This window comes from Mesoplodon densirostris, chromosome 6 (genome assembly GCF_025265405.1).
Source record: "Mesoplodon densirostris isolate mMesDen1 chromosome 6, mMesDen1 primary haplotype, whole genome shotgun sequence".
Lineage (NCBI taxonomy): Eukaryota > Metazoa > Chordata > Mammalia > Artiodactyla > Ziphiidae > Mesoplodon > Mesoplodon densirostris.
In genome coordinates this window covers 13,289,027-13,301,213 of record NC_082666.1, presented here as the reverse complement: position 1 = coordinate 13,301,213, position 12,187 = coordinate 13,289,027, and the positions used below count along the sequence as shown (strand labels likewise).

The window sequence follows — 12,187 nt, the reverse complement described above, 5'->3', positions numbered from 1 at the left end:
AGTGCAAGAGGGTTCCCTTTTCTCCACACCCTCTCCAACATTTATTGTTTGTAGATTTTTTGATGACGGCCATTCTGACTGGTGTGAGGTGATACCTCATTGTAGTTTTGATTTGCATTTCTCTAATGATTAGTGATGTTGAGCATCCTTACATGTGTTTGTTGGCAATCTGTGTATCTTCTTGGAAGAAATGTCTATCAAGATAAATATGGCCCTTTCTTGCTCTCCGGCCATCTTGGCGGCTGCAGTGGGCTGGGACTGTCCCGCACCTAAGGCGGGAAGATGGTGGCCGCAAAGAAGACGAAAAAGTCACTGGAGTCGATCAACTCTAGGCTCCAACTGGTTATGAAAAGTGGAAAGTACATGCTGGGGTACAAGCAGACTCTGAAAATAATCCGACACGGCAAAGCGAAACTGGTCATCCTCGCCAACAACTGCCCAGCCTTGAGGAAATCTGAAATAGAGTATTATGCCATGTTGGCCAAAACTGGTGTCCATCACTACAGTGGCAATAATATTGAATTGGGCACAGCGTGTAGAAAATACTACAGAGTATGCACACTTGCTATCATTGATCCAGGTGGTTCTGATATCATTAGAAGCATGCCAGACAGACTGGTGAAAAGTAAATCATGCACAATTTTTCTTTAATAAAACTGGCCAGAGCTTGTTTAAAAAAAAAAAAGATAAATATGTTTTTCAAAGGGACATAATAAAATACGCATGTATCTACTCATTTGAGCAGAAGGAATACAGTAAAAATAAACCAGAAGCTAATGGGATTGGTTATCTACAGGGGGTAGGTGTGAACAAGGCAGAAAGAAAGGGAAACAAAGACAGGGTGGAGAAGAGAAAGACCATTGGAATTTCTCTGACTTTTTGTGTAGCTCTGACTCATAGAGATATGACAATATTTCACATACTCCGAAGCTGACTAAATAAATAGATGCAACCAGGATGCAGGGGGAACACCCAAAGTTATTCAAACAGTAACAGATGAACCCAACAGTATGACAAATGAATAACATCACCACACTGAAGGCAATAGGGAAGAAAACAACTAACTGGAGCAACTTTAGGAAACAATTATTTGACGGGCTCTAGGCATTTACATTCCCACCAACAGTGCACAAGGGTTCCCTTTTCTCTACACCCTCACCAACACTTCTATTTTGTTGTTTTTTGATAATAGCCCTTCTGACAGATGTGAGGTGACATCTCACTGTGGTTTTGATTTTCAGTTCCCTGACGATTAGTGATCTTGAGCGTCTTCTCATGTGTCTGTTGCCTATCTGTATGTCTTTTTTTGGAAAAATGTCTTTTCAGATCCTCTACCTTTTTTTTTTTTTTTTTTAATATTTATTTATTTGGCTGAGTTGGGTCTTAGTTGCAGCACATGGGATCTTTCACTGCTATGCGCGGGCTTCTCTCTAGTTGTGGCACGTGGGCTCCAGGGCGCATGGGCTCTGTAGGTTGTGGTACACGGGCTCTAGTTGAAGCGCACGAGCTCAGTAGTTGTGACGTGCGGGCTTAGTTGCCCCGTGGCATGTGGGATCTTAGTTCCCGGACCAGGGATCAAGCCCACATCCCCTGCATTGGAATGCAGATTCTTAACCACTGGACCACCAGGGAAGTCCTGGGTTGTTTGTTTTTTTTGATGTTGAGTTGTATGAGTGCTCTGTATATTTTAGATATTAAACCCTTATAAGATATATCATTTGCAAATATCTTCTCCCATTCAGTAGGCTGTGTTTTTGTTTTGTTGATAGTTTCCTTCAGTGTACAAAAGCTTTTTAGTTTGATGTAGTATTTGTTCTTATTCCATGAAAAATGCTTTTGGCGTTTTGATAGGGATTGCATTGAATCTGTAGATTGCCTTCGGTAGTTTGGTCATTTAAACAATATTAATTCTTTCAATCCATGAGCACAATCTATCTTTCCATCTACTGTATTTGTGTCATCTTATAGTTTTCCAAGTACAAGTCTTTTGTCTCCTTAGTTAGATTTATTCCTAGGTATTTTACTCTTTCTGATGCAAATATAAATGGGATTGTGTTCTTAATTTCTCTTTCTGATAGTTCGTTATTAGTATATAGAAATGTAACAGATTTCTGTATATTAATTTTGTATCCTGCAACTTCACTGAATTCATTGATGAGTTCTAGTGGTCTTTTGGTGGCATCTTTAGGATTTTCTTTGTATAGTATCATGTCGTCTGCAAATAGTGACAGTTTTATTTCTTTCTTTCCAATTTGAATTCCTTTTATTTCTCTTGTCTGATTGTGGTGGCCAGGACTTCCAACACTACGTTGAATAAAAGTGGCAAAGAATTTTTTCTCTTTGTATTTCAATTTGGGATGTTTCTATTGACATATTTTCAAGCTCACTGCTTCTTTCTTTGGCTATGTCTAGTCTACTAATGAGCCTATCAACAACATTCTTCATTTTTGTTACAGTGTTTTTGATTTTTAGCATTTCCTTTTAATTCTTAGAGTTTCTACCTCTGCTTACATTATCTGTCTGTTCTTGCACGTTGTCTACTTTTTCCATTAGTCCCCTTAACATATTAATCATAGTTGTTTTAAATTCTTTATCTGACAATTCCAAATTCTGTATCATATCTGAGTCTTATTCTGATGCTTACTTTGTCTCTTCATACTATGTTTTTTCTTGTCTTTTAGCAGGGCTTGTAATTTTTTGTTGAAAGCTGGCCATGAGGTGTCTGGTACTAGGAACTGAGGTAATCAGGCTTAGTGTGAGGTTTTATGTTAACCTGGCTAAGAGCTGGGCTGTTAATGTTTGCTGCAGCTATAGGTGCCACAAGCTTCAGTTTCTTCTAGTTCCTGGCTGTTTTTTCTCCTATTGTCTTTGAGTCTCCCTAAGAATTCTTTCTTAAATAACATCTGTGTCTTGCAGCTCTATAAACTCTAGTAATTATACCTGTTGACGTTTGTTATGGAGTTGGGGAGGGGAAGCATGCTATAGTTTTAAGATTAAATCGCAACTGTTTCATTTTTGTAGTGGTTCTGACTGCCTGTGCTGTGACCTTCTTAACTCCCCACCCCCACGTGATACAGAAATCTGCCTTTTACCCAGATCAGATAAGACTATGGTAAAGCAGTTTTCCTTGGGGAAAGATTCCTCTGTAACCTTTGTTACAGACAAAGATCTGGGTGTGTTTGAAAATGGTTATTCTTCCTCTGCCCGCTCCGAAGCAAGAGGAGATTTCTGTCCTGTGTTCACGGTGAGAACCCGGTAGGCTCCTGGAGATAAAACCCACACACATTTTATCTAGGAGTTTTTAACTCTCAGCCTAGTCCACACTGAGCCTCCAGCAATCCGTCAATTACTATCAGAAGAGCTTCTGCCCATTACGGCTCCAGAGGCTCTCCCAGGAGGCTAATCATGTTGTGATTCTGTTTTTTTCTCCTTTTTCTCCAGTTTTTGGGGGGTGGGGTTTGCCCTGTGAACTCAATTCTCTCATGGATCTAAGATTTGCAGTTTCTCCAGCTTGGTCTTCCTGTAAGGATGGAAATGATGCCTCCTAAGGTCTTTTTCTTTTCTTTTCTTTTTAAAAATATTTATTTATTTGGCTGCGCTAGTCTTCGTTGCGGCACGTGGTCTTCTTCTATTTTTTAATTAATTAATTAATTATATTTATTTTTGGCTGCGTTGGGTCTTCGTTGCTGCGCACAGGCTTTCTCTAGTTGCAGTGATGCGATTGTGGTGGTGCGCAGGCCTCTCATTGCGATGGCCTCTCCTGCCGCAGAGCACGGGCTCTAGAGCACAGGCTCAGTAGTTGTGGCACATGGGCTTAGTTGCTCCGCTTCATGTGGGATCCTCCTGGACCAGGGTTTGAACCCATGTCCCCTGCATTGGCAGGTGGATTCCCAACCACTGCGCCACCAGGGAAGCCCCACGCAGTCTTCTTAGTTGAGGCATGCAGGTTCTTAGTTGTGGCATGCAGACTCTTAGTTGTGGCATGCGGGATCTAGTTCCCTGACCACAGGGATTGGACCTGGGCCCCCTGCATTGGGAGCACGGAGTCTTAGCTGCACTGGACCACCAGGCAAGTCCTCTCCTGACGTCTCCACACGTTGGAGTTGGAACTGAACGGCTGTGTGTATATATGTAATTTTTACAAAATACTTCAAACATGTCATCCTAAACATTTTTGGTTATTGTTATTTGCAAACCGACAGACTCCTGCCCTTGAGGCACTCACAGTTTGGAAGGGGGTGGCAGAGAGAGCCTGTCATTAATTTTGGAAAATTCTCAGCCATTCTTACTTCCAAAATCTCTTCTCCTCCTTCAGGGATTTCCATTACACATGTGTTACATCTTTTGTAATTGTCCCACAGTTTTTGGATATTCTGTTCTCTTCTTTTTCCCATTCTTTTCTCTCTTTGCATGTTCAATTTGGGACGTAACTAATGACACCAGTAAATAACTGATATAAATAGCGTGGAGCGCTGAGAAGTGCCCCAAGAATGTTTACAGGGGAACCTGCCCCATTGAGGCGGAGGCCGGGTCAGCATAGCCAGCACTGCAGCAATGACAGTTCAGCTGGACTCTGAAGCATGCTCGGGCAGAGAGGAGGGACAGAGAGGAAGGGCAGAGGGGGACAAACTTGAGGAGGGAGGAGGCCCCGAATTTTCCAGCTCTCCCGACCCAATGCTTTGTCCTCTGTCCTTTACTACCTCCTTATTATTATTTTTAAAATAAATTTATTTATTTATTTTTATTTATTTTTGGCTGCACTGGGTCTTTGTTGCTGTTCGTGGGCTTTCTCTAGTTGTGGCGGGCGGGGGTTACTCTTCGTTGCAGTGTGTGGGCTTCTCATTGTGGTGCCTTCTCTTGTGGAGCACAGGCTCTAGGCACGTGGGCTTCAGTAGTTGCAGCACGCAGGCTCAGTAGTTGTGGCACATGGGCTTAGTTGCTCCGCAGCATGTGGGATCTTCCCAGATCAGGGCTCGAACCTGTGTCCCCTGCATTGGCAGGCGGATTCTTTTTTTTTTTTTTGGAATTGGGCCACAGCCCACTTTTTGATCCTTATGTTCCATCTTGGAACTGTCATGGTGCCTGTAGGTGTTTCTTTTTTTAATTAATTAATTAATTTATTTATTTTTGCTTTATAACAAATTTAATCAGTTATACATATACATATGTTCCCATATCCCCTCCCTTTTGCGTCTCCCTCCCACCCTCCCTATCCCACCCCTCCAGGCGGTCACAAAGCACCGAGCTGATCTCCCTGTGCTATGCGGCTGCTTCCCACTAGCTATCTACCTTACGTTTGGTAGTGTATATATGTCCATGCCACTCTCCCAGCTTATCCTTCCCCCTCCCCATGTCCTCAAGTCCATTCTCTAGTAGGTCTGTGTCTTTATTCCTGTCTTACCCCTATGTTCTTCATGACATTTTTTTTTCTTAAATTCCATATATATGTGTCAGCATACAGTATTTGTCTTTCTCTTTCTGACTTACTTCACTCTGTGTGACAGACTCTAGGTCCATCCACCTCATTACAAATAGCTCAATTTCATTTCTTTTTATGGCTGAGTAATATTCCATTGTATATATGTGCCACATCTTCTTTACCCATTCATCCGATGATGGACACTTAGGTTGTTTCCATCTCTGGGCTATTGTAAATAGGGCTGCTATGAACATTTTGGTACATGTCTCTTTTTGAATTATGGTTTTCTCAGGGTATATGCCCAGTAGTGGGATTGCTGGGTCATATGGTAGTTCTATTTGTAGTTTTTTAAGGAACCTCCATACCGTTCTCCATAGTGGCTGTACCAATTCACATTCCCACCAGCAGTGCAAGAGTGTTCCCTTTTTTCCACACCCTCTCCAGCATTTATTGTTTCTAGATTTTTGGATGATGGCCATTCTGACTGGTGTGAGATGATATCTCATTGTAGTTTTGATTTGCATTTCTCTAATGAGTAAAGATGTTGAGCATCCTTTCATGTGTTTGTTGGCAGTCTGTATATCTTCTGTGGAGAAATGTCTATTTAGGTCTTCCGCCCATTTTTGGATTGGGTTGTTTGTTTTTTTGTTATTGAGCTGCATGAGCTGCTTATAAATTTTGGAGATTAATCCTTTGTCAGTTGCTTCATTTGCAAATATTTTCTCCCATTCTGAGGGTTGTCTTTTGGTCTTGTTTATGGTTTCCTTTGCTGTGCAAAAGCTTTTAAGTTTCATTAGGTCCCATGTGTTTATTTTTGTCTTTACTTCCATTTCTCTAGGAGGTGGGTCAAAAAGGATCTTGCTGTGATTTATGTCATAGAGTGTTCTGCCTATGTTTTCCTCTAAGAGTTTGATAGTTTCTGGCCTTACATTTAGGTCTTTAATCCATTTTGAGCTTATTTTTGTGTATGGTGTTAGGGAATGATCTAATCTCATACTTTTACATGTCCCTGTCCAGTTTTCCCAGCACCACTTACTGAAGAGACTGTCCTTTCTCCACTGTACATTCCTGCCTCCTTTATCAAAGATAAGTTGACCATATGTGTGTGGGTTTATCTCTGGGCTTTCTATCCTGTTCCACTGATCCATCTTTCTGTTTTTGTGCCAGTACCATACTGTCTTGATTACTGTCGCTTTGTAGTATAGTCTGAAGTCAGGGAGCCTGATTCCTCCAGCTCCATTTTTCGTTCTCAAGATTGCTTTGGCTATTCGGTGTCTTTTGTGTTTCCATACAAATTGTGAAATTTTTTGTTCTAGTTCTGTGAAAAATGTCAGTGGTAGTTTGATAGGGATTGCATTGAATCTGTAGATTGCTTTGGGTAGTAGAGTCATTTTCACAACGTTGATTCTTCCAATCCAAGAACATGGTACATCTCTCCATCTATTTGTATCATCTTTAATTTCTTTCAGCAGTGTCTTATAATTTTCTGCATACAGGTCTTTTGTCTCCTTAGGTAGGTTTATTCCTAGATATTTTATTCTTTTTGTTGCAGTGGTAAATGGGAGTGTTTCCTTGCTTTCACTTTCAGATTTTTCATCATTAGTATATAGTAATGCCAGAGATTTCTGTGCATTAATTTTGTATCCTGCAACTTTACCAAATTCATTGATTAGCTCTAGTAGTTTTCTGGTAGCATCTTTAGGATTCTCTATGTATAGTATCATGTCATCTGCAAACAGTGACAGCTTTACTTCTTCTTTTCCGATTTGGATTCCTTTTATTTCCTTTTCTTCTCTGATGGCTGTGGCTAAAACTTCCAAAACTATGTTGAATAAGAGTGGTGAGAGTGGGCAACCTTGTCTTGTTCCTGATCTTAGTGGAAATGGTTTCAGTTTTTCACCATTGAGGACGATGCTGGCTGTGGGTTTGTCATATATGGCCTTTATTATGTTGAGGAAAGTTCCCTCTATGCCTACTTTTTGCAGGGTTTTTATCATAAATGGGTGTTGAATTTTGTCGAAAGCTTTCTCTGCATCTATTGAGATGATCATATGGTTTTTCTCCTTCAGTTTGTTAATATGGTTTATCACGTTGATTGATTTGCATATATTGAAGAATCCTTGCATTCCTGGAATAAACCCCACTGGATCATGGTGTATGATCCTTTTAATGTGCTGTTGGATTCTGTTTGCTAGTATTTTGTTGAGGATTTTTGCATCTATGTTCATCAGTGATATTGGCCTGTAGTTTTCTTTCTTTGTGACATCTTTGTCTGGTTTTGGTATCAAGGTGATGGTGGCCTCGTAGAATGAGTTTGGGAGTGTTCCTCCCTCTGCTATATTTTGGAAGAGTTTCAGAAGGATAGGTGTTAGCTCTTCTCTAAATGCTTGATAGAATTCGCCTGTGAAGCCATCTGGTCCTGGGCTTTTGTTTGTTGGAAGATTTTTTATCACAGTTTCAATTTCAGTGCTTGTGATTGGTCTGTTCATATTTTCTATTTCTTCCTGATTCAGTCTTGGCAGGTTGTGCATTTCTATCAGGCGGATTCTTAACCACTGCGCCACCAGGGAAGCCCTACTCCCTCCTTATTTAGTCATCCTCACCTTCAGCTTGCTTCCTCAGCTCTCCTGCGCTCACCTGGGCTGTTGATTCACAGTGGAGATGATGTCTCCTCCGAGCGGAGCCAGTGCGGGGGTGGAGAGTGGGGTCTGACTACCCTCTTCCTCTCTTCTCTGAATAAAGCCTCTCGAGACCAATTAGTGATGCCCAGTCAGTGATGCTGGGAGTAGAAAGCTGCCAGGAGGGGTCTGGTCCCTGGGTTCTGCTACCACCAGCCTTGAGCAAGGCAAGTGAAGTTCAAAGCAGCATCCTGTTTGCTGCTGCGTGTTCTTGAGCATGTTAAGCACTCTTCTTTGATAGCATATCTTGTGAGATAAGCATTTTTATCCCCACTTTACAGACAAGAAAATGAGGTGTGGGGAGGGGGTGTGTGTGTGTGCTCATTTGGCCCATCTGCAGGCAGCTAGAAAGATACAGGGCTGGGATTCAAACCCACTGTCCTAACTTTAAGTCTGAGCTCCCTCCCCTTTACCCACCTCAGGGCTGGGCATGCCCAGTGTGAGAGGAGCCATGCTCTCTGTGGCCTCAGCTGCCAGCATCTGCCCCCAGATGCACAGGCAGATGCTGTGGGGATATCATGGCAGGCTCGTTGGAAACTTGGCTTGGAGCCTCCATTGTCTCAGCAGCTTGTAATCTGGCCCTGGGCAGGGGGCTACGGGTGGAGGCCACTTTTCATGGGAACTCAAGCAAGGAGAGAGTGTGAACCATCAGACTGGGACCCAGGCCAAGGGACCAAAAAGAAAGCTGGGGTCTTGGCCAACACTCCAGGCCCACGGGAGCCTCCAGCTGGGTGGAGCCATGCGGGCTGGGCCAGATGTGGGCGGGGAAATTGGCAGAGTTGCTGGCGGCTCTTTGTCTGCAGGGGAGAGAGAAAAAGAGCAAACTGATGGGACAAACCAGCTGACAAAGTGCTGTCATCCAGGGAAACAGGGGCCTCTGGTCACCCAGGGAAGGAGCCCAATCCATTAGGAGGCAGCAGAGAGGCTTCTTGGGGGAGGGGACCCCAGTGATGAACAGAGGTTGGTCAGGACAAGAAGGGAACGTGGCCTTTCTGGTTGGGGGAGCAGCAGGTAAGAAGAGCCTCTTGATGAGGAAATGTCTGACCCAGCTGGGCAGTTCAAGGTCAAACAGTTCAGTCTGTCCTGAATGTCAGATGTGAAATTCAGCACAGCAAGAAATGAGGTTGGGGTGTGGAAAGGGTACAGATGCCAGATATTAACATGGGACATACATACACTTGAAAAAGAAAAAAAAAAAAAAAAAAAAGATTGTTTATCTGAAATTCAAATTTAACTGGACATCCTGTATTTTTATTTGTTGAATCTGGCAACTCCATCCTTGGGGGCTATTTGGACTCAATACCTAAGTCATGGGGAGCCATTAGAGACTTTTCAGAAGAGGATGATGTGGTGAAATTTGCATTTTAACAGGAGATGGTGGAATGCAGGGGGCAGGGAGATCAGTTAAGAGAAGCTTTAGGGATGAAGAGTGGGTGGGCAGAGAGGGATTTATTAAAGAGGTAAAGTCAGTGGGCCTTGGTGAGCAATTGAGTGTGCAAATTGAGAAAACGGGAGAGTCAAGGACGACACCTTTAGTTCTGGGCAACTAAACAGATGATGGTGGCCTTTCCTAGGAAGTGAAGCACGTTTGGGGGGAGGGAGAAGCCAAGGCCAGCTTTTGACATGCGGACATCCCAGAAGAGAGGTCCAGGAGACAGCTGGTGATGGAGTCCAGATGAGGGGCCGGGGCTGGAAGTCAGCATTTGGAAGAGCTCGGCTTTTGGAGCAAAACCACTGGAACGATGGGACTGGAAGAGGTGCTCGGGGAAACTCTATGGGGTGAGAAGGAAAGGAGGCTGAGAAGGGAACCCTGAGAAATAATAATTGTTTAGAGGAAGCGGAAGGAAGAGAAACCAGCAAACTAGATCCAGAGGCTGCACAGAGGTTGGGAGGAACACAGGAAGGGTCTTCGTGACACCATGTCCCCCCGACCCCGGAAGCTAAGGCAGGACAGAGAGGAAAGAGAACAAATCTGAAAGTACCAAACATTACCAAGACATCAAGTCATGTGGGAACAGAAAGTGGTCCTATGGATCTGGTCCTAGAGACCTGATAAGGGGTGTTTCAGGGGAGGGTTGGGGGCAGAAGCCAGGTGGGAAGGGATGAGGAGAGAGTGGGAGGTAGGACTTTGACTGAGAGCCACTTGGACATGGTATTGACCCAAGCATCTGTCCCCTGTCCCTCCTCAGGCCCCACCAAACTGACAGTGAAGGGAAAAGCAGGTATATACCAGCCCATGATGACAAAGAAGCTGGGAGAGGAGGCATGATCAGAAAAGAAGATTTCAACAAACCTCTGGAAGATGGGATGCTAACAGAGAAGTAGCATGTAAATTCGTGGCTACATCCTGATGTGCCTGCAGAGGAGAGGAGGAGGAGCCAGCCTGTTGGTCCTGAGCATCCCGGAGCCCCGGGTCATGGAGGGACCAGGTCTGGTGGGAAGCTTGGACACAGAACAGGTGTTCCTCAGGTCTTATAGGTATAGATGACTTCACCCACAGGCATAAGAATATTAGTTTCTTCGTGGAGGAACTGCAAAGGCTTGCAAATATCAGGCACAGCAGAGAATCAGACTGAAACAGGGATTAAGGGATATGCATCCTGAGTGATGGGACTTCTAGCCCTCTTTCCCTGTCCTGCTCCCAGAATGCCAATAGCCGTAAGTGTTCCTTCATGCCCTACCCCCAAGCAAGCAACTGAAGGAATTTTCTCTGGAGCTATGAAGTCCCAAATGATGGACCTCCGCTGATGATGACTTGGAGGCCAGGACACCAGTAGAAGAAGGTTGATGCAAGAGTCCAGGTAACAAGGGATGGGACCTGGGCCAGGGTATCCTCAGCGGGAAGAGGCGGGATGGATTCTGGAGGTATTTTTAGGAGGCAAACTTTGGGAGGGGAGGAGGTGGAGGGCTGACTTCTAGTGAGAGGGGCTTGTGGGAATGGAGAGGCCATTTCCCAACAGAGGAAGCATCTTCAGCAAGCAGGATCCTCAGGGGACAGCCCAAGGAAGGGAACTTCCGTGACAGGGGGCGTGTTGCAAGTTCTGGGGCAGAGAGGAGAACAGAGGCTGAAGCTAAGCTGCCATGAACTGAACTTGGTTGAGAAGCCTGACTCCCTGAGGCTGGCTGAGAGAGGCATCCTTCATCTTGGAGAGTGGGGAGTCAGAGTCAGCTCTGTGGGTGTGGCAGTGGGCAGGAGGTGGTGGGGCAGCAATAGAAACCAAAGACTCTGATGCCCGCCCAGGGTCAGCTGGGAGGACGGGGACTGTGCTGGAATCAGGTGGCCTCTTCTGTTGAAAATGACACAAAACCCAGACTACCTTAAAGAAAAAAATGGCTTACATCATGGATAGATCTGGCTTCAGTCTGGCCCCTGCCTGCCTCACCTGGGTTGGCTCTGTTCTCCAGCTCCCTGGGCGTGACCCCCAGAAGCTCCCATCACCTCAACACCAAGTCCCATGAAAGGCACAGTGCTCTTCCTCTATATCTCAAGTCAAAGTCCTGGAATTGAGATCTGTTGGTCCCGATGAGCCTGACATAGGGTCAATCCCTGAACTGATCGACATGGCGGGAATCATGGAAAGCACTATTGGGCTTAGACTAGGTGATGGGTTTCACCCCCAAGACGGGAGATGGAGTTTGCTACTGTGAAACACGTGGGTAGGGGCACAAGGTCCCCCAAAGCCAAATCAGGATACTATTGCCCCAAGAAAAGATAGGATGCTGCACAGCGAAAGTAACTGATGTCTAGATCTGTCACTGGGTCCTGATGCTGGGCACCTCTGGATTCTGGGGACCCCTGATTTTAGGCCCTCAGTACAAGTTGGTGGGCTGGCTGGCTGGCTGGATGGATAGAGAGATGGATGGATGAACAAGCCATCCTTCCAGCTTGCTGGGAAAATAAATTATTTCCCCCTCTGTGTCTCCCTCTTTATTTACCTTTACCACTAGCCTCGCGCAAAATCCTATCTTTGTTTCATTCATTGCAGTATCCCTAGCACCCAGCACAGGCCAGAGTAAGGGCTCAAAGAACATTTGAATGAATGAATGAATGAACTCATCTACAGGCAGAGCCCCCCATCTGGCCACTTAT

The 12,187-nt window shown here is 44.6% G+C and overlaps 1 protein-coding gene across 1 annotated transcript; it reads left to right on the top strand.

Moving 5' to 3' along the window:
* The first annotated feature begins 280 nt into the window (after nt 1-280).
* On the top strand, nt 281-651 carry LOC132491588 (large ribosomal subunit protein eL30-like). Its single transcript, XM_060100453.1, has one exon. It carries the CDS (start codon nt 283-285, stop codon nt 649-651), a length of 369 nt encoding a protein of 122 aa, XP_059956436.1. The 5' UTR covers nt 281-282.
* Nucleotides 652-12,187: the final 11,536 nt, after the last annotated feature.